At 35.9% G+C, this 22,342-nt stretch overlaps 1 protein-coding gene across 2 annotated transcripts in view; it reads left to right on the top strand.

The window, feature by feature from the left end:
* The window catches only part of PRKD1 (protein kinase D1), a 127,458-nt gene that overhangs the window by 92,938 nt on the left and 12,178 nt on the right, over positions 1-22,342 (top strand). For both annotated transcript variants that reach the window (XM_027457805.3, XM_027457804.3), the window contains 10 exons: positions 7,443-7,653; positions 9,346-9,423; positions 12,241-12,445; positions 14,640-14,763; positions 15,548-15,625; positions 16,599-16,878; positions 19,393-19,445; positions 20,039-20,111; positions 21,011-21,117; positions 21,542-21,703. In XM_027457805.3, coding sequence (XP_027313606.1) covers positions 7,443-7,653; positions 9,346-9,423; positions 12,241-12,445; positions 14,640-14,763; positions 15,548-15,625; positions 16,599-16,878; positions 19,393-19,445; positions 20,039-20,111; positions 21,011-21,117; positions 21,542-21,703 — 1,371 coding nt within the window. The remainder of the gene's footprint in view (positions 1-7,442; positions 7,654-9,345; positions 9,424-12,240; positions 12,446-14,639; positions 14,764-15,547; positions 15,626-16,598; positions 16,879-19,392; positions 19,446-20,038; positions 20,112-21,010; positions 21,118-21,541; positions 21,704-22,342) is intronic.

The raw sequence follows: 22,342 nt of genomic DNA, 5'->3' as shown, positions 1-22,342 counted from the left end.
TATTTTTATTCTAGTGTGCCTAAGTATTATAGTGTGCCCTGGAAGTGCTATTCCACAAAATACTCAAAACAATACCAACACATACAGAACAGAGTTTTAGTAATATATAAAAATCTTATTTTATGTGCTATCTAAAAAATTATCCATCAATCCATATGGTGTTAGATCATCCTCAAATAACAGTAATTAAAAGTAGTAAAGAAAAAAACATAAAGATATTATTTGGGAAAGAAAAAAAAAAAAAGAAAAATGTTTTTCTTTTTACAAAAGGAAAAAATATGTTAACCTTCTGTGTTTTTACTTTAAAGTACATTTATATGACACAACAGCATTTTATGTCTATGTTATTTATGTTTCCATTATTTTGGTAAGCTTTATTCATCCTTCTAGAAGTGATGAATCTTGATGTTGAGGTAATTTGGTAGATATATTGGCCGTGATTTCTCAGAAAAAGCCTAGCTGAGTTTTGCATTTAAAATAGGAATGTTGTGTCTTATGGGGCACAGTTAAGCGGAATATTACAGAGTTACTTATTGCTTTTTAATGGAAAATCAGGAAATTTTTTTTGCACAATAGTTTACTTCATTTTAGTTAAAAAGACTATTTGTGTATCACTGACAGAATACAAAGTGCCAGGTGTTGCCTTCCTGTATAGATTTATTATAAGCAGAGGTGGCTTGAGAATGCTGATCTGTATACAGAAGAGTGATTTTGAAGAAGTAGGACAGTAGAGTCTATGGGAGGGAATTGTCTTCAGTTATAGATAGGCATTTTCTCTTCCCTTGTTCTCAGCTCCTAACACAGCTGTCTTTTTCTCTTGCTCCTTTAAAATCAGGAATCCAGTGAGTCAACAATTCCCACTTTACAAAGCTTTCCATTTCCACACTCAGGTAGAAGATGTCTCCTTTTGTCAGTTCCAGTCACTATGACTCCCCCACCAACTCAGTGGACTGGAAAAAAGGAGCGCTTGAGGGATGGGTTAAAGAAGGCCTGGAGTGTTGCAGCTGAGAGCAGCTTTGTGCCTTAAGCCAGCTATAATTAGTAGGAGTCCTTCTCTGATGGATAGAGTGGAGTTCATTAGATTGAAGATCCTCAGGGGCAAAATTAGTATTTCCTCTTGAAGAAAGACACTCAAGTTAACTCTGAATTAATACCACTCACAGTTATTTCTATTCTTGTCAACCCAGGTTATTCTGCAGTGATGTACTATCATGGTTTAACCTGCAGACAGCTAACCACCACACAGCTGTTTGCTCACTCCCTTTGCAGTGGGATGGGGAGAAAATTGAAAGGAAAAGTGCAAGAACGTGTTGGTTGAGATAAGGACAGTTTAATAAGAATGAGGGAAAGAAAAAGGAAGGAAAGCATGCAACAACAATAAGAAAAAGAATATACAAAACAGGTGGTACACAATGTAATTGCTCACTTCCAGCCAAACGATGTGCAGCTACTCCCTGCGCAGCAGCAGCCCCCCTGGCCAACCTCCCCAGTTTATTGTTCCACATGAGGCCCTAAGGTATGGGACATCCCTGTGGCTGATCCCAGTCTGTCAGCTATCCTTCTTCTGTCCCCTCCCAGCTCCTGGTGCACCCCCAGCCTCCCCACTGGCAGGGCAGTACTGATGAGAGGCTGGAAAGTGTCTGCAACAACTAAACAATCATAGGTTGTCAGCATTATTCTCATCCTAAACTCAAAATACAGCATCATACCAGCTAACAGGAAGAAAATTAGCTCTATCCCAGCCAAAACCAGGACATGTACACTGCACGTTTCTGTCAGTCCTATAGTGATGTAAATTACTATATTATTCTATAATTTCAGTGTGCTTATTTTGTTTAATAGAAGTCCCTATGTTATTTTGGGGAATGCTCCTGTAAGGTGTGTTTTTTGTTGTTGTTTTGTTTTTTAATGTACAAAATCTAGATTAATTTTAAATTAATAAAAGTTCAAAATATAGCCTGCAAAATAAATAATGTTTAAATTGATTTATTGCTGTATTCACCACACTGTTCTAAGTTCATGTGCTGGACAGAATTGAGAATCTCAATGTATCTGACAACGAAATATAAATATTTAAAAAGGAATTTTGTACAACTATGTAAACTAAAATAATAAATGTAAAAAATAACCCAACAAAAGCTATTAAAAACGTAGCTCCCCTTTATTTTAAAGAATTGTGTGTCTATGAAATTCAAAGTCCAGTTGAACCCTGAATTAAAATGTAGGATACAGAAAGTAAATTTGGAATGACCTACCATTCCTACACTGCTGTGCCATGAAATAATGAATAAGGTCAGTGTTCTAGCTGCTATGCATTAAATACTCTTAAGACTGAATTTCTTGTCACTAATTCAGACTACATTAGAACTTTTTAAGGGCTAATTTGCCCAAATATGGTTGTTTTTGTAGTTCATGACAGCTAGATGAGATCTAAGTGAGGACTGAGCCAATTATTTTAAGTTAAAAGTTGTATATGTAGGGAAGTGTTATATATTGCATTATTTTTGCAGCTAGTATTTGCCATATTTTCAGGAAAATAGCTAGAAGCAAAAATAGTAAACAGCTTAAGTTATGCATTTCCCGAAATTTCATGTGTGCCATATGTTGGTGATGTTTTTGAATGCAACCTTTTGTGATCCCCTGGAAAAGTTTTATGGGATTCTTCAGCTAGGAAGAGGTTAGAGGTTCAGGTTGTTCTTGTCCTCAGAGAACTACCACTTGTTCTTAAATCCCCTCTTTTGTTTTTAGGAAGGACATGCAGATCTTGGGACAGCTCTGAACTTTTAAAGATTTAGCGAAGCTTTGTCCGTCTCCCCCTCCTCCTGTGCTGGCAGCTCACCCACCGCTGGGAGCAGACCCAGCTGCTGAGTGCGGAGTGCTTTAAGCCTGAGGAATCCGAACAGGGTCCAGAACCTACCCCTGGGAGCTTGGGCTGATAGTTGTCAGCTTGTCAGACTTCATATAAGTCTCCACAGCTTAAAGTGAGGACTTGTAAATGCTGTGGCAGTAGGAATTTGTGAGGAGCATATGGTATGCGTAAGCAAACATACACTCAAAGTTAGTTTTTCATAATTTCTAAGTACTAACACAAGGGTTCACACATATCTAAAATTATTAAAAAAAAAAGGCAAAAAGGCAAACCCTTCAGCACACATTTTACTTTCCTAGCATCTCTGAACTATTCCACATGTTGGCACTGGATCTTCTGAAATGGTACAAGATCCTTATGCCCAAGTCTGAAAACTTAGTGTAGTCTGATAACTACTGCTGAAACCCAATAATCTTTTTTTGTTACTTCACAAAATAAGGCAGGTTACAAACCGCTGTTTGCTGGTGTTGATGTCTGAGCAGGAGGAACAGGATACATAATAATTTCATCTGTGGATACTTTAATATTAACAGTTTGTACTGAAGTCAGTTCTTCGATGTGTTTACACATTTAATGTTGAAGTGTTTTTCAGACCATAACTATCTAACTGTGATGCTTGTAGAATTAAATCATACACTTGAGTTAAAGAGAAGAGTGCAAGAAGCCTCAAAAGACAACACAGTTGATTGCATTCTAAGTGTGGTATTTCAGTATATTTAATTGAAGATTTGTTTCCTTGAATTTACTTAATTACAGTCACATAGTTTAATTTGTTAAAGTCAACATTTGCTTTGCAGCAAAAAACAGTTCCTGTGGTGACATAGACAGCACCTCATAAGACAGTAGTTTCCTGTGAAAAATTTGTATACGAACATATTAAGTCTTTATCTTCTGCCTTCAATACAGGAAGGAAATGCATTTTTCAGCAAGTATACTTCAACACAGAAAATGAAACTTTGTGAGGCCACTTGTAATTTTTTTGGTTTTGTTATAGTACACGTCACTTTTCTCAGTTGTCCAGATATGTAAATAAACTAAGCATTTTTTTTTCTTTTCTTAAGGCAAAGACATTATAGAAATACCTGTGTGGTTTTTGTTGACCATCTCAGTGTTATATACAGGGATAATGTCACCATGCTTTTTAGATAATGAGCCTGCAAAAGATTAGAATTTCTATGAGAACAGTTTTGAAAAATTTGTTTCAGGTGAAGTTTACTTATTCGAATGTCTTTCCATGAGTGTAATTTAAAAAGGTGATCAAATGTCAAAAATAGTTTTTTGTTGTTGTTGTTGTTTTTTTTTTTTTTAGTAGGACTGTTGAAACTTCTTAAAATAAGTCAGAAAAACAGCAGTCTCTTTTATGTTTAGGCTGCGCTGCACAGTTGGATTGCAGGGCTGTTCCTTGTCTTTGCTCCCTATAGGCCGGTTCTGCAGTCAGCTTGATTGCTTCCCATTAGTCCCTTCACATCTCCCCAACATTTCTGTGATTTCTGTGCCTGAGAGGGGTGCTAGAAGTGGTGCTAGAAGACAATTGGACTTACCCAGGTGGACAACAGTGGAATGCTTTGGCAGAAAATTGGTATTTATTCCAGTTTCTTAATTGGATTTTGCAACGGATTTGGACAAAGTAAAAAGACAGGCAGGCAGGATTTCCTGCTGAGTGCTTTTTATTTTTGGGGTAGGAGATACATGGAGAATTGTCTCCTTCCTGTGATGACATGATTCTGCACAATGACAGTGGGCTTCTGCCTACTGTAGGCAAATAGTTGTGTACTTAGTAGGTTTTAACAAAGCCCAGCGAATAAACCATGAGTACGTTCAAAAAATCTGAAGAAATAGAACAAGATTGAGGAGTGAGGCATCAGCTAATAAAAGTAAGGGATATGTAGAATGCCCCATGTTGGTTGGGGAACAGCTTGGCACCTCTTCTTTCTTGAAAAGGTTCTTCTTCCCCCCTCACCTCAGAGTAATCAGCAAGCACTGGATTCTATTTGATATTCTCATTATTTAAGGCATAATTAAATGTAAGTCTCTGGATATGATTAGTTTCAGTGGCTTGATTGGATATCCATAGAGTTAAATATCTGCATATGTTCCTTTGTGTTTGTTGTAACTTTGAAAATAATATTCTGATCTGTTAAAATTACCTTGCTAAGATGATTGTTAGAAGGACTGCCTAGTGTTTGGAGCAGTGCAGGCTGTTAGTTTCCATGGTGTAATCCAGTTAAGCAATCATTTCCTGGGAAGTTTCCAGAGTTGCTGAGTCAGTAGTCTGGCTGGCTACCAGGAAAAACTAATTTATCTTTCTAACAAACCAGGCACACCAGTTGAAAAAGAAGGTGCTCTGTTCAAGAGATTCTTGCTTTTTTGGTGAAAATGGTGTAGTTCCTGTTTTCCGTTCTTTCAGGGATTTTATCTTACAGCGTCTGCCTGATGCTGGGAGCGCTGTAACTTAAAATTAAGGCATATTGACAGGAGTTTTGGAAAGTAATGGGAGGAGAAGCTCACCATTGACAAATTGGAGGACACAGTTCTCCTCCTAACTGGTCAGTCACCCCGGGATGTGGAGTGTCCCATGTGTTGACTGCCCCCCAGCTTCCATTCCCTTGCTGCTGAGCAGAAGCAGAGGCTTATGTTGCCAGTGGTATGGCACTGCACTAAGACTGAAGTGGGATCAGTCTGTACCAAAACTGTCCTATTTGTCCTTACATACAAATATTGAGAGGATTGAGATCTTCTTGTGGGCTCTGTCCCATCCACACGTTCTGAGGGCTGTCATTTGCAGGTGGTTTACACAAGCCAAGCATTGCAGGTTGTGCTGTGCAGGTGGGCCCATTTTCTTCCTGTTGGGCTTCTTCCTCCCTTCTCCTTCCTCTCCCTCCCAAAGCCCTGTTCACGTTGCCTTCATATGACTTAATGCAATCTGCCTTGAAAGCATTAGGCAAATGATATTACTCACTGATCAATACTAAATAGTTTTAATCCTAAACCGAGTCTAGTTTTTTCATATGCACAGCTGCTTTACAGCAAAAGGAGATCTAAAACTCTGAAAGTAAACACTTAATATCAAAGCATGTACTTGTGTTTTTCCATTTTTATTTGTAGTAAAGAAAAGATAGATGCTTTCTTATACTTGTTTCAAACTAACTTGTTTACAGTGATCACATGTATGTGGCTCATAGAATGTATTTTACATATTTCTCCTTGACTTGACAGGCCTGCATTTATAAACTGAATAAGCATGTGATGTTGGCATTGTTATCAATTAGCAAGGAAGCACTAATGTTCAGTAAGTCTATTGCATATACTAGACAGGTAGTTCTGAAGCATAGCCAAAAGAAAAAGAATTGTCTTTATAGTAAGAAACCTGTCTAGTTTTTGGAAGGAAGAAACTTCTTTCTTTATTTATTTACTTCTATGACATATACACTATGAAGGCAAGCCTATAATTGCTCCTTAAGTTCTTCTACCATTAAAAGGACCTTCAAATTTCTCTTTACTTCAAGATTCTCAGACAGAAGCATAAAGAAATGTCTTTTTATATGTTGGTGACCAGGAAATAATATTCAATCAGTCCCTTTAGATGCAGAATTTCCTATAGCTTTCCTATAGTTCTTTTAAAAACAGTTTTTCAAGTTAGGCCAATTAGCTTCAGCTAATAGAACCTTTGAACAGTGGAGGCTCAACAGAGAATGACTCATTTCCTACACTTCAGTTACAAGACTATTTGCATATGGTGGCAAGAAGATACTAAGTTTTAAATGATCAAGTTGCATCTTGTCACTTTTTTTTTCTTTTCCATGTGGGTGTAGTCTGTTTCTCAAGGACAATTCTTGGGAGAAAGTAGTTTTCTGGGTCAGTTATTTTCTGGGGTAATTGCCATATTTACATCTAAATGAATTTAGCAGAGAAAATAAGATAACTCATTTCTTTCAGGAATTATATTGATACCATTCCTTTGACACAATGTGTCTCCCTTCATACATATCTATATAGTGCCATCTAAATACCTGTTCTGATCTATTGTGCATGGTTTGAATGTGGTAAGGTTAGTGATAACAAACATTATAAATAAAGGTGATGGAAAATACTAACCTGCTTTCTATCAAAAACCTGCATGCACATAGATCAAGATAATAATTTTCTTAATGTTTGTACAAAAGTACATCCTTTCAAAGTTGTCTTTGATATAAAACAGAAAATAAGAGAGGGAAAGAAATGCCTCTTGCTTTTATCAGAACACAAAATGCTTTTCTGAGAATTTTTTAATGAATCTGTTTTCATTTTGATCAAAATCTGTTCTTAAATTAAAAATATAAATTAGAGCTGTTTCATCCACATTGTGAAATGTATGGCACTAGTGTTAGCAAAAATATTGTTTGATACCGTTCCAATTTTTCAAAAGCAGTCTTAAAGAGAGGGGTATGTTGCATGTTCTATTAGTGTTTAAAAGTAATTACATTGCTTTTTATGACAGATGACATACCATTTTTGAGGCACATGTGAGTATGATATTCTTTTAAAAATTAATAAATCATGATTATTTGAAATATCCTTTTTATGTATTTCACAGCAAAAGACACCATCAGAATCATTCACTGGGAGAGAGAAGAGATCAAATTCACAGTCCTACATTGGACGACCTATTCAGCTTGACAAGATCTTACTTTCCAAGGTTAAAGTGCCTCACACTTTTGTCATTCACTCTTACACACGGCCAACAGTTTGCCAGTACTGTAAGAAGCTTCTCAAAGGGCTTTTTAGACAGGGTTTGCAGTGCAAAGGTAAGTAAACTCCCATAAGGAACATAAAAGCTAAGCATAATAAAATTAGTAAGTTAGCATTTGAGTAGTTGCTATATAGCCTTACTCAGGAATTTTTCACCAAACTGTCTAGGTGTAGGCAAATGAGCAATTATATTGGATTAAGCTGGGATCAGAATTGCAATAATTGTTCTACAGGAGCTGGCTGCATGCCTATTCATTGTCTATTCATTATTACCCTGTGGTATAGCTGAGGTAGCTCGAATCTTTGTCATTCAGGTGTGGATTGTCTTGGCACTGGGTGAGAGTGTGTTCACAGGCAGTGACAGCTGAATAGTTAATACAATACATAGTACTGTATTCTCAATCTTCGTTGTTTTCAATCTGCAAGATTTTATGCTTGAATTGAAGCATGTGCATGAGTCTTAGCAGCTCAAAGTTTAGAGGGAGTTCTAAGGGAAATTAAACAAGATGAGCTTATATGAGAACTTAAGAACATTTTTTTTAATGCATTCTTATCTACATGCTCTCGAGTCTCATGTAGCTATACCTTAGCAGGTGCCAAAGTGAATCAGGACATTTGGATTGTAGCCTAGACTACTGGCTCACCTTAACCAACGAGAGTGCCCGCAAATACAAAGCATTTTGTATACTACAGTGTTAAATATTGTTGATCAACAGATCCTTAAAATCACCTTCCCTCTATTAAAATAAGCAATAACTTTCATAAAATAAGTCAATATAGTTTGTGTTGCTTCCTTGAACACCCTGCAAAAGTTAAAAGTTAAATTCATTTCACTTAAGTGATTCTGATGTGATTTAACTGAAGCAAAATCTGTATAAAGGCATCACGTGTTTCAGTTTGTTTTGAATCTCAGTGACATAAGCAAATATTAACCTGATTTAAAAATGCATATATTTGCCAAGAGTTTGGCACTGTTGTACCTCAGTTGGTTTTTGAATCAATCTGAAGTTAAATAATTACAAGGATATAGACATCCCTAGTATATTTCTTCCTTCCTGACTTTGCTTTTCCAGCTGTGTTAATAAGTTACAGCTCTTAGTTTAAGTAAAATGTGTTCCATAAGCCAAAAGAAAATAGTTGAAATGACATCTAGTAAAGTGCCATTTACAGATGTGAAAAAAAGAAAAGTAGAGTAAAGTTAAAATATCTGGAAAATAAGGGAGGTATTAAAGGAACCCTCCACTTAAAGCTGTTTAGAATTTGCTTTGCAATGCAAACAAATATTTCTGGCTTATGATTGTTGCTTAGGATTCTGCTGCTTCAATTGTCAGCCTTCAGTCTTTGATACATAGTCAAACTTCTGAGCTGCAGTTGATATGCTGTAGCCTGATCTGCTTCTTGTATTGGAAAAGGAACTCTGGCTTTTGAGCCAAGTGCACAGGTCTCCAACTTGCTTCCTGAGATGAGCGTAGCATGCACTTGGTGCAGTGAAGGCCTCCGCCCATTGCTGAGTGCTGCTTTCCTTTTCCCACAGGGAAGCTGCTGGCGTGTTTATGCTGTTGGTTCCACTGGCAAATGGCATGCAGCCAGGCTAGTGCTCTCTGGACACATTAAGTTAACTTTATGTTAGTGAAATAATAGGGCTTGACATTTATAGGTTGGATAGCAGGAAAAAATTGTAATAGTGGCACCGAAAATGAGAAATAATTTTGCTGTATTCTTTTTTTTTTTTTTTTTTTGCTTGCAAGACTGTAGGTTCAACTGTCACAAGCGCTGTGCTCCTAAAGTGCCAAATAACTGCCTGGGGGAAGTTGCCATTAATGGAGGTAAGTCAACTTAAGAATTATTTCTGTCATTGTTTAAGCCACCAGCAAAATAAAAGAGAAGTATAAAACTGACATGTACCATGTACAAAGACATGTTTTTCCATTGCTTGGGAGTGGCCTTTCCTCTGCGATATTTCTATTGTATGTTGAAGATGAAATATGAGAGGAACCCTATTAATGTTTCATACATCATCAACTTGGACCATGTATCTTCAAAATATATAGCACTGAAAGGCAGGTTCAGCTGTGCCACAGAGGTGGCTTCAGCAGCAAAATGTCTGGGTGATCATGGCCTGCAGAATGCCAAAGTAAACAAAAAAAAAGGAACGTGCATTAGACATTGGCATTTACCTGGCAGATACAAACACATTGTTGTTTGTTTTTTTTTAATCTGGAAAGGGAAAAAATGTTTGTTTTAGGATAATATTCCTGAGAAGGAAATGCATACCTGGAGGAACTGGGAAGGCCCTCCATGAAAAAAATCCACTGCTTGCTGTTGGGGTAAAGTCTTTATCAGTTGCTAGAAATGAAAACTTGATTATCTGCTGAATTTCCAATACATGTTCTGTCAGTTTTGTGTCAAGTATAGGAATGTATGGCTAGGTTTGACAGACCGTACTGGAGAAAAAAAAGGTGGTTGTAGGTGAGCTGTTGATTGCCTTGGAAATGTCACTTTTCTTTGTGATAAGGGAATTAGAAGTGTGGTAAACTGTTCAGTGTCTAATTCATATTACCACATATTGTCAGCCTAAACTGCTTCTAAGGTTAATGAAATATTGCTTTATTAGATATAATTTTTCAAACTTTAAATCAGTTATCTATTTTATTGAAAATATATCAAGAATTTACAAAATTAGGAGTGATAATTAATGTTTTTTTGTAGTGCATGACAATATTATTACAAAGTTTTTCTGTTTAATGACAATTAGCATAGGCAAAAACATTTTAGATGCCAAGTATCCCAACTTGAAACATGATAAGGTGCGTAATTTTCTGAAAGGTTGGTATGGCACTCATACAGCATGTTTTACGCCATTTATACCTGTCCATACATAACTGTTTCTTCAGGAGTGCAAGTGCTGATGTTTATGGAAGGATGTAGACTGACTTTCAAATCCAAGAACTAAAAATATACCAAGATATGTTAAATTCATTGATGACAGTATGGACCATAGAAATCTTAAGTAGGTTAAAAAAATCATTTTAATACATTTTCCAACCCAATCTCTATTTTTTGACTTTGCAAATAATTGTAAGCACAGAGATTTGCAGTCAAAGAAAGTCACTAAGTCTGTTTATAAATGATGAAATTTCTACTGCATACATTTGAGGTGCAGTCTGAGAGCAGTGCAAAACAGGATTGATCAACAGTGTTAAGACGGAAAGGCAAGACTTATTTCTGGACAGGCAAACTAAATGAACAAGATTTACATTTGTTTCTGTTTCACTCCTTAGTGAAACAGAAAAAAGCTGCCTACCTTTCATCTCAGGCAGCTGTACTTTATCCCTCCAACACACCCTCTTTACCCTCTCCCTGTCTGCCCTACAAGTAACATGCTGCTTTTGTTTTCTTGTCTCCTACCTATGAATCTGATGACAGTCTGATGAAAAGTAGTGGTTTCTTTGAGGAAGAGCTGAGTGAGGAAAGCTTGTTCAAAGCCACTTGGGGTGAGAACACTTACTCCAAGCAGTATTTTAGAAAGTGTTAAGCTTCCTTTTGTGCAGTTCTGCAGAATTAGTACTTAGGCCCTTGGAACTCTACATCTAAAAATTTATATAATTTGGCTTTTCCTAATCAAATGATATATCTAATATGGTATCTATGGTACTATAGTGTAACTTGTAATTGTGTGTATAAATGACTGATATGGGGTCATCAGGATTGTTAGAGGCAATTTCATCCTGGTATCTCATTTCTATTTTTTCAGAAATTTGGTTCACATTAATTTCCATCTTAATAAATTAAATAAAGTTACTGTCACTCTGTCCATCTGCTGTGTGATGCATCTTCCCCAAAATAGTAAGTGAAGGAAGAGCTGAAGCAATAAAATTCCAAGTATGGTCTCATTAATTAACATTAAACACTAAATGTGGGAGGTTATTTTTAACTGACTGTGGGTTTATTAAAAGTAGAGATAAAAACCATGCTGTAGGATTAGCAAAAAGAGAGCCCAGAACTGTAAAGTGTCATTCATGACTGGATGACTGTTTCAGCTAGAAATGAAGTCTAATGTGTCTTAGTCACACATTAGTAACTTCTATCTAAGCATGTTCAGACTACAATGTTTCAGTCATGCACTTCCAATTCTAGTGAAATACCATCAGTTCAAAACATTTTTCTGCTAACCATTTCACTGTTCTTTTTCTTTTGGGGCATCCTCAATATGGTCTATCAAGAAACCTTCCTCCACAGAATTAGGTGAAGGTTTGTCAGTGAAAACATTTTGTGTTTTCCATGTGATTTCATGTTACTTTGAACTGAGTGGGTCCTGAAACACTGTAAGCATCCCAGAAAAAATAATGCTTTGTTTCCTGTCTGACAGGACTGATGATTTTGACTTTTTAACTTTTTTATGTTTTTAACAGAAAGTTGTATTTCTGAAAATACTCCAGTTTGATGTGTTTCCATTTTTCTGCAGTGTTTTTCTAAACTGCTGGTTAAAGACCATGCTTTGCCAGTACACGCTGAGTAGAGAGAGGCCCAGGCAATAGAGTTCCAAAGAGAACCTGATTTTTCTGGAAGCTTGAGAAGTGTTAGATTGTTGCAGTTGGAATACTGTATGTTTTTAGATATTAATTTCAGATATAATATTCCAGATCTCCTTAGTCCTGGGGCTGAGTCTGACGTGGTCATGGAAGAAGGGAGTGACGACAATGACAGTGAAAGAAACAGCAGTTTTATAGATGACATGGAAGAATCTATGGCTCATGATTCTGAGATATCAATGACAGGATGCCATAGTGACAATGGAGAAATGCAGGATCCTGATCCAGATCATGATGAGTCTAGCAGGATGATCAGGTGAACCTTCCATCTTCTTCTGTATTTATTTATAAATAAATATATATTTGAGTCTAGGGCTATATAGGACTATAGGACTAATATATGTATTTGAGTCTAGGACTCAAAGGGAAACCTGAATGGACCCTATTCTTCCTCCTTCAACATTGAGAGAGCTAGTGATATGTGATGGATCTGAAATTGCAATGACATTACTTTTCTGAATATATGCATTAGGATTTTAAAAATAACTTAAACATTATTGTTGAGTTGAAGTAGTAACTGAAAAGATGTTAGATTTAGAGCTTAGTGATATGGTTTATGGGAAGACTTATTAGTGTTAGGTCAGAGGTCATGATTTTGGAGGTCTCTTCCAACCTAGATGATTCTGTGATTCTGTGATACACAAGTGTTTGTTTCTCTTGTGAAAATTAAGTTGTGAAACTTTATTTGTACATGAGCAATAGAGAAAAAAATAAAATGTTTTTATTTTCCCTAACTGGAAGTGCAGTACTTGGTCACTTAAATAAAATAAAATAATTAATAACCTTGTATAAGTGACTGTTATAATTGACTCTAAGTATATTGTTTGCATTTTTAGTATCTTTAGAAAGAAAAAAAGTTTGGAAAGCTGGAACTTAAGTTTAACTTAACCTAGCTAAACTCATTTAGTTTAAAGCCCTTATCAACAGCATTGAACTGTTATTCCTACTGTCATATTCATCTGCATAGATACTATGTATATAGACAAATTGAATCACCTGAATATGTCTATGCTTATTTCATGAAGTCAGTGTTACAGATAATTTTAAATTGTCTAAGTTATATTAAATGGACAACATTGAAGGTTCTCTGAAATATAGATACTGAATTATAAATAATTAAGAAATTGATGACCAAGGTACATTGTTTTCCTTACTTGAGGGGCATCCCTGTACTTCCAGTAATACTTTCCAAAAATTATTTGTAAGAGTAGTCTCCATGTCCATGGATTATTTTTAAGGGATCTGTAAAAGCCAAAAAGTAGACAAGAGTAGAGACAAGAATAGTTATACAGGGACTGCATTTCATTTGATCATTTTTAGGCAAAAAGGTATGTTAATTAGAGTCTTAATGAAACTTTAAGACAGGACACTTTGCATTTTGGTTGGAAGCTGATGATTCATAAAATGCTTCATATTTCCAGGATTCATTACAGTGAAGGGGGGCAATCAGCAAATATTCACAATCAGAAGAGTTGTGGAAGCCTAAGATATTCTTCTCCTGGGTGGTTTCTGCCCTTTTTTTGCCAGAATTCTTGCACCAGTGGCTCTGCCAGCAGGGCCTGCATGTGCTCTCAGTGCTCTGCTTTCATGTAGGATGCAGCATCTCAGTTTGAATTTCTGCTGGAAATGACTAAGCATTTAAGTTTAGGATTAAAGCAGATGATGAAGCAGATGATCCATTTTGCTCTTGGAATGGTTAACTCCAACATCAAGAAAAGTGGGAAGATGGGCTTGGCTACTGCTTAAACCTCTCCAACTAGATATTCCACTATTTATCTGCTTTTACTATCAGGCATACTGTCAAGTTCCCATGCCTTCCTGAGTTACTGTGCTGAGCACTGGAAGTTTTCAGGGTGCATACCCAAGTGCAGGGCGGTGGGACTTTGCTTTAATCCTCAACAACAACATTGTTGTCTTAAACCTCTTCCTCTGAGAGGTTCCAGCAGAGTCTCTACTATGCCCTGCCAGTGTATACACAGCTAGTCAGCTGACACATTTTCCACTCTAAACTGTCATAAGTCCACTGTGTTTGAACCCAAGAAGGATCACAGGGTGGTAATCTGATGGACAATGTTTACTTAGGTTATGAGATATTCAAGATCAAGTGCAGGTCTGAATCATGCATAGCACAGACTTGAGCTATGTCTCCCACACCCTAGTTGAGGCCCTAGTCATTTGCCCATCATCTTAGCTCATCTTTCAGAATATTTTATGTGTGTTGTGTGTGTAAGCCTTCTTGTATTGTGGCATTACAAGTTTTTTTTCTTTGTAATCTTGAGATAGTAGAATGACAAAAAAATTTGTGGTTAGTCCATGTCTGTTAGTGACTATAATGGTAAATGTGGTTATCATATATATATATATATATTCATTCTGAATTGGACAATTTTTTTCTCTCTTTGTCTAAAATTGTCTTCTTTTTAAAAAGCCTTTATTGATTTATTCTTAAGCCCTTCAACCAGCAACAACATTCCATTAATGCGAGTGGTACAATCTGTGAAGCACACAAAAAGGAGAAGTAGCACAGTAATGAAGGAGGGTTGGATGGTTCACTATACAAGCAAAGATACACTGGTAAGAAATGTTAAGGAAGGCCTGTCTTACACTACATACTATATGATAGTACATAGTCAGATCCTAACAATACTTTGATAATTTAAAGTCACTCACATAAGGCATTGTTACAGTATTTGTGATTCCTGAAGTCCTAATTCCCATAATTGAGGACTGGCAATGCTTGTAAGAAGCAGTCACTTTATCATACCAGGAGACAGTTAAAACACAAAAAAGTATCTGCATCTGTCAGTTGCATTAATGTAGGCCATATGTGAAGACATTCTGAAGAAAGAACAAGATCTTAACACCGTAGAGGTTCTGGAAAGTATCTTTATCTTCCAACTGCAGTCTCCTAGATATCTTACTGTTATGTGAAATGAGGCTTTTGTAAAATAAACATATCATTAAAAAAGTTATTTTCTGCTAAAACAAGAGTCAAAGTGTTAATATGTAGCCTTCTAAGGTGAGACAGTGTTATGACTGATAAAAAAAAAAAGTTGAATTATTTTAGAAACACACCTGTAGCAAATTGTGTGTAGTGTAACCCAGACATTAAAGTGACGTGTTAAGTTTTCAAAACTTGGATGACTTGAACACAGCTACATTATTATTAAAACAACAAAAGGTGTACCTATAAATCTTAAGTCTAAAGTCATCATAAAAATCAGGAAACTTTATCCTTTACAATTCATCCCTTCAGACATAAATGAAATATTTTGGAAGTGATTCTTTTGAGAAATTAGCATTTCTTTAATTTTCTTGAAAACTTTTAGAAAGATTTTCCCCCTATTTTTCATTGCAGAGGAAGCGACACTACTGGAGACTGGATAGCAAATGCATTACACTTTTTCAAAATGATACTGGAAGCAAATATTACAAGGTAAGGCATGGTTTTCAATCTACTTTTCTAATGTTTAATGATTAGAGTGAATTGCTGAATTAATAAATACTAAAAGTACATTAGCAGTATAACTTTGAACTATGTTTGTTTTCATTACTTACATCTATTTTGCATTTCACAAACAAGTCTCAGATCAAAAAGGTGTCAGCTAACAATGACGGATAAAATACATGCTATGGAAATGTAAGGTTTTTATACAGGGACAATTCAGTGCCAGTGACAAATTCTGCCAAGAAACTCATCTGATATTCTGTCATTCATTATAGAAATTCTTTCCAAACAATTAGGTGTAGTACATACTATTTTAATTCAGCCCTTTGGACATAATGTTGTGATTCAAATTGTAAAAGATTATTTTAATGCTCATGTACTTTTACCTGAGGCAGTTAAACTCCTTAGGTGCTACTGCAGTATTTTTTGATAATGCAAAATATTTCTTTCATGTGGCTTCCTCTCAGAAAAATATGTTAGTAAAATAGGTCCTTAAGTCTTATTCAAGATGAAACAATTAAGTTAATGCCTATGTGAAAGGTGGATTTGCAGTCTTAATGTTAGAATAGATTTATTCTGCTTTTCTTAATAGATTTATTTGCAAATAAAAGTTTATTTAGAAATTTATAATATTAAAATATTTTATATTTTATATAGAAAGAAGCAGGGTTCAATTTTCTAGTGGAGTTCTATTGGTGGTCTTTTCTGATGGCACCTCACTACTCTCTTTGCGAAGTTTAAATAATTGAAGTTCTGTTTGCTCTTGGAAAGAAACGTTTGTTTTTTTGCCAGCAACAGGCCTCTGTTTCAAAGAGTTTCAGGTTACAAGAGCCTTTTTGTTTGCACAAGAAGCATGTGGTTAGAAGCAATAGTTAATATCATAAATTAGTTCATTTTTAGTTTTATGTGTTGATGATCTTTACACAGAAAATAAATATGCATATATATATTTTCATTTTAGGAAATTCCATTGTCTGAAATTTTCTCACTGGAACCTGCAAAAACTTTCACTTTACTGCCTCAAGGAGCCAATCCTCATTGTTTTGAAATAAGCACAGCAAATATAGTCTATTATGTTGGAGAAAACATAGAAAACCTCTCAAGTGTTCCACTGAATAACAATGTTCTCACCAGTGGTATTGGCTTAGATGTGGCAAGAATGTGGGAGATGGCAATACAGCATGCCCTGATGCCTGTCATCCCTAAAGGGGCATCTGCTGGGTCGGGACCCAGCCTACACAGTAAGTTTATTTATTTTCTCCGTTTCAGATAAATACAGTCATATAACAAATTACATTGCTCAGTCTTCTGTACAGAAATATTGCACAGCTCATCAGCTGTCTGTGTATTATTTTAAAAGCTACAATTTCTCATCCATGTGTTTCCAGGTAAGACTAGGTCATCTGTGTTAACACAAAATGTGCAGATTTGCTAGCGAGCAAATAGTTGTTCTATTTCTATGGCATCTCATCCATATTTGTGTTGCTGACATGAATGATAGCTTCTTTGTGCAGAGGTGTGAAGTTTTCTGAGCTCCAGTTAGGAATGGATAGATGTTTCCCATCATGACTGTAATTTATGTTTCTAGCTATCTGCAGAAGCAGCCATTCACTCTTTAGGTCACTGCAGCATAGATGTTATCCTCTTTTCCATTACATTTATCTGTACAACTGCCACAAACATTGTCCATGCTGAGATGAAATGAATTTGTGTGAAGAACAGCTGTTCTAAGCCCAACAAAGCATGGATAACAACCTGGGACCAACAGGACTGAATATATCTTTGTCTCCAATTTACATACCTTTGGGTAACTCTCTACCGAAGATGACTGATTATGTAAACCAAACATGATAACAAAGCAGCACAGACCAAATAATTCACCACTACCAGGTATGTGCTGCTGTGGTTGCTTTGCTAATTGTACTGAGCCTAGTCAGTGTAAAGCAAATTTGGATACGTCTACACAAGCTGGTTTAGACCTTTTGTTACAGTATATATACACTTGCTTTAGCACTTGACATCTGGATGCTGTTAATGCAGTGTGAAATACTAACAAGACAAGAAGCCCTTCAGAAACACAGTAATACAACAAATTGTGCCTGTCTCCAGGCACAGCAGCTCGCATCATCTCTGTCCTATGCTTTCTTGACTAGGTTCCTGCATAAAATAGCGTCAAATTCTGGATGTCATTTCAGTCAGGTTAGTTGCTGGGTACCCCTGGTTTGAGTCCAGTGCAGCTAAACAAATCACCTAAAATGCAGGACTGGGACTGACAGCTGTCTCTGGCTCTTGGGAAGCTTGAAAATTTTCTTTCTGAATTAGCAGTTATCCCTCCCTGCTTTTTTTTTTTTTTCTGTGCAAAAATTAAGGTCACCTGAGACCTTTAGAACAAGCTTTCATGGGGACTAAGAATGGCAGCAATGTTCTGTCTTCTGCTCTAAGTAACACACGTAGAATCATAGAATGGTTTGAGTTGGAAGGGACCTTAAAGAACAGTTCCAGGCCCACTGATATGGGCAGGGTCACCTGACCCTAGACCAGGTTGCTCAAAGCTCCATCCTACCTGGTCTTCAAAAATTCCAGTAAAGAATTTCTTCCTTACATCTAATCTAAACCTACCCTCTTTTAGTTTAAAGATAACCCGTTACCCTGTCACTACAACCCCTGATAAAGAGTCCCTCTCCAGCTTTCTTGCAAGTTTCCTTTAGGGGAGGCATGTCCATGTTATTTTTCATGTAAGTACAAAGTATCACATACATTTGAAGACAAATCAACAACAATAAAAAGACTCCATGAAACCAAAATTTCCCCTTCCAAAAACCAATATATTCCTAAGGAGAGGACAAGGGGATAAGTAACAAGGAGCAGAAGTTACTCATAAAAGATACTGATCGGTACTAGTAAGTTTCTTCTATGTGTAATACAGGCTTTATAGAAGAGGACACTGGTTTCAAAGACACTGAAATCTTGGTATGGACCAAAAAAAATGAAAAGTCAGCTTGAATGGGATTCTAGGCAGAGACAGGAGATAGACGCATCAGTGCTCCAAAGAACCCCTCCCCGAAATGGCATCTTTGTTTAGTACAGTAGCAGTAAAAATATTCTCCAGTTTTACTGAGCTTCTCAGTGGGTTTGACGTTCAAAAAAGTTCCGGTAACATCCTAAGCTCTGAATGTTTAGAAGTTGGATCTGATATTTGTCGTGTTAAAGCACATGTGCAAATTTTTACTTCCATTACTTGTTTTAATGTCTCTTATGTCAGTTGAAATGTCTATTACTTTTAACAGTACACATACCAATACGATTAAGTATAGGCCTTAGTCTGAATAGCATCAAATACATTGTAGGTGACACTAGAAATAAAAGATTACTTTGAAATGCACTAAATAAAAGCAATTTACGCTAGTTGCTGTTGTGTTACTTGCATAAGGTATAAAGCCCCAAAATAGAACAGAATAATGTAGTAAGTAGTAAGCTAATCAGTGCGAAATATGAGATTCTAGTATTAAAAAAAAAAAGGGTAATGAAATGTATAATCCTGTTCGTTACGATATACTACAAAAGTCTGCTGTTCGAGTCACATATTTGTGGGTTGGTGTAATTTTATATTAGCTGGTAGATGAACAAGCTGACCTAATTGGTCCAATTTCTACAGCTGTCAGAAGATATTGATGTAATGTAAATGTCATTTCCTATTATTACATGTTTCAACTAAAAGCACAGCAATCTAAAGTATATTTTACTTTCTTCCCCAGGGGATATTTCCATCAGTATTTCTGTGTCAAACTGCCAAGTTCAAGAAAATGTGGTGAGTGTTCTCTGAATGCTTGTGCTAGACATGATATGATTAAGCTTGTGAAGTCATCGATCTGTTTTGCAAAGAGGTGTGTTAGAGAGGAGTTTCCATCAGCTGTTTTTTCACCTATCCTGTAGAAATTAACAAACAATTAGCTTTGTTAACTTTTGAGAAAAGTCATCTCTGTGGCACCTTTTCTTTGAGACACAAGAATTGCATATGTGTGGTTTAGCTTAACATAGAATTTAACTACTTATCCTTGCAGGATGTTAATTAGCTAAAGGAGAAGTGAGCACTAGATGTTATTAGTTCATGGAAGTTCTGTCTGTTGAATTTAGTAAGGCTTATCACAAGCCTTGATAAATATACCTTTTGTGTCATTGCTGAGATGACACAAAATTGTAATATCTTCTTTGTACAACAAAGGTATTACAATTGCAGTTATTGCTGCTTTTAAGAAAACTCATGTGAATGTTTCTAGCAGATAATATGTTTTGAAATTTACTGTAGTAAATGCATGCTGCTTCCCATTAGAAAAAGCAGATCAAATACAAATTTTGTTTCCATATCTCAATGCTTAATGTTTCTTATGTTTATATGAACAGGATATCAGTACTGTATACCAAATCTTCCCAGATGAGGTGTTGGGATCAGGACAGTTTGGAATTGTTTATGGAGGTACGGTGTTGGTGTGTTGTACAGTTATGCTAAAGGCAGAAAAAATCTGGAATGATGAAAGTATTTGGACTCTGAAATGCTTTCTAACAGAAATTAGCTAACAGGTGTTTAAGTAGTGTTCATTAAACACCATTTATTGTTGACAGTCTTTTTTTTTTTTTTTTGAAGTTTTCTGCCAGTAGAGGATCAGTGTATATTAAGAGCTCTGGTAGTACAAACCCTGAAGCACAGAAACCTGTTCTCTTAAAGAACTATAACAAAAGAAGGAAAACATTATTTCTTGCTACTATTTTTCTTGGCATGATTTTGTGAGTTTTTTTTTCTTTCTTTTTACCAGTTTGTTTGAATTGTTTCTTTTTTTTTTTATTATTTTTTATCTTTTTTTCCTCTCTTTTTTTCTCTTTTCCAAAGAATTTCTACGGGCGCCTGATAAGCCTGAGATGTACACTCACATGCTTGAAGGAGATCAACTATTTCATTATTAGATAGTCTGGAAGGATTAAGCCTGTAACCTGCCAGTTGCAGAGAATTTAGTAAAAGTATATGAAAAAGAAAAAGTATATGAGAAAGTTAACTTTACATTTATATTGTTGAAAGGCAGAGCTGACTGTCTCACGTGCTTATGTGTTTCTTCGGTGTTACAACAGCTTTGTTAGGTGACAAAGAGAAAAATTCACTAGTCAAAGGGAACAAAAAAGGGAAATAACAGAAAACTTTTATTTAAGTTACTTCATACCTTCATTGGGATTTACTTACTTGGACATAGTTGTGCATAATTGATATTTAGCTGTGATCATTGGTACTATCAAGTGAAAGTGGAACATTTTTCAGAATTAATCGCATTAATTGATGGACACCTTCTGTTTTTGTTTTGATCTGTTTGTTTGTTTTTAATGCAGGAAAACATCGCAAAACAGGAAGAGATGTTGCCATTAAAATAATTGACAAACTAAGGTTTCCAACCAAACAGGAAAGTCAACTTCGTAATGAGGTTGCAATTTTACAGGTATTTTTCTATTATTTTCACTGTAGTCACTCTATACATTACTATAAATACCAGATAATATAATTATTCCAGTTGATAATCACTACTATTTTTGCAGAAAATATTAGTATTTTTACTGCCTAATCTGCATAAATATTCAAAACCAAACGTGTTGGGAATGTTATGTTAGGAATTATCTCTGCAGTTTAAAGCACCAAGCACAATAATGTATGTTTGTTAAAGTGATTTTAAGTGCATCCCTTCTCTTATACCATCCCTAGAAATTTCGTGTCTGCTGCTTAAAAATGAAGCATATGGTTTATGTTAAGAAAAACTGAAATGTTGTCTGGTTTAGGAGGGTCTGAAGATTGGCTTTGTAATGAGAAAACCTTCTAATCAAGTTGGGAAATCTATGTTGTTCAAGTGCTGTATTTACCCTTAATAGAATCTTCATCATCCTGGAGTTGTAAATTTGGAGTGCATGTTTGAGACACCAGAAAGAGTGTTTGTTGTTATGGAAAAACTCCATGGAGATATGCTGGAGATGATCTTATCAAGTGAAAATGGCAGATTGCCGGAGAGAATAACAAAGTTTTTAATTACTCAGGTAAGAAATTGATTATAAACCTAGAAAGAGATTTGAGGTCAATTGTTACCGCTGTTTCTTATGTTTTGCTTTTGACATAATTTACCTCTTTGATTTATGAAAGCTTGGATTATATTATCAGGGATGGTACAGACATCTTTGTGTACGTTATGTGATCTGTAGTAAACCATTAAGAGGACCTAGAAATAGATAAACGTGCAGTTGCCTGGCTGCTGGATGGAAAGCCATCAAGTTATAGGTTCTCTTATGCTTGAAGGATTAAGCACAAGAAGGGGTTGCAAAACACAGATAGCAAACCATCAAAGAAGGAAATTTAGCAAACCTGCAGAAGGAAATGTGAGCCTTCTGAATTTCCCAGTACCCATTACTGTTCATGATATGCACTTATGTGCCTCTTTTCTATGCTGAGATTGGATCTGATTAAGTGAATCTGGTTTCCTGTATGACTTCTGTTAACGATATGATCTGTTTTTTTTTCTGTGTTTTTTTTTTTTGGTGGTGGTGGTTTTGTTCTTCCTGTTGTCATATTATCATACTGTTTCTTTGGCTGCCATCATACTGGTTTAAATTTAGATACACAATTGAGTAGTGAGCCACCTCGGAGTTATAGCAGCAGCCTGTTTTTTGTGTTAAGGCAAG

This window comes from Anas platyrhynchos, chromosome 5 (assembly GCF_047663525.1).
Source record: "Anas platyrhynchos isolate ZD024472 breed Pekin duck chromosome 5, IASCAAS_PekinDuck_T2T, whole genome shotgun sequence".
In the NCBI taxonomy this organism is placed as follows: domain Eukaryota; kingdom Metazoa; phylum Chordata; class Aves; order Anseriformes; family Anatidae; genus Anas; species Anas platyrhynchos.
The sequence above is the reverse complement of the archived record's forward strand: the minus strand, read 5'-3'. Positions and strand labels throughout refer to the sequence as shown.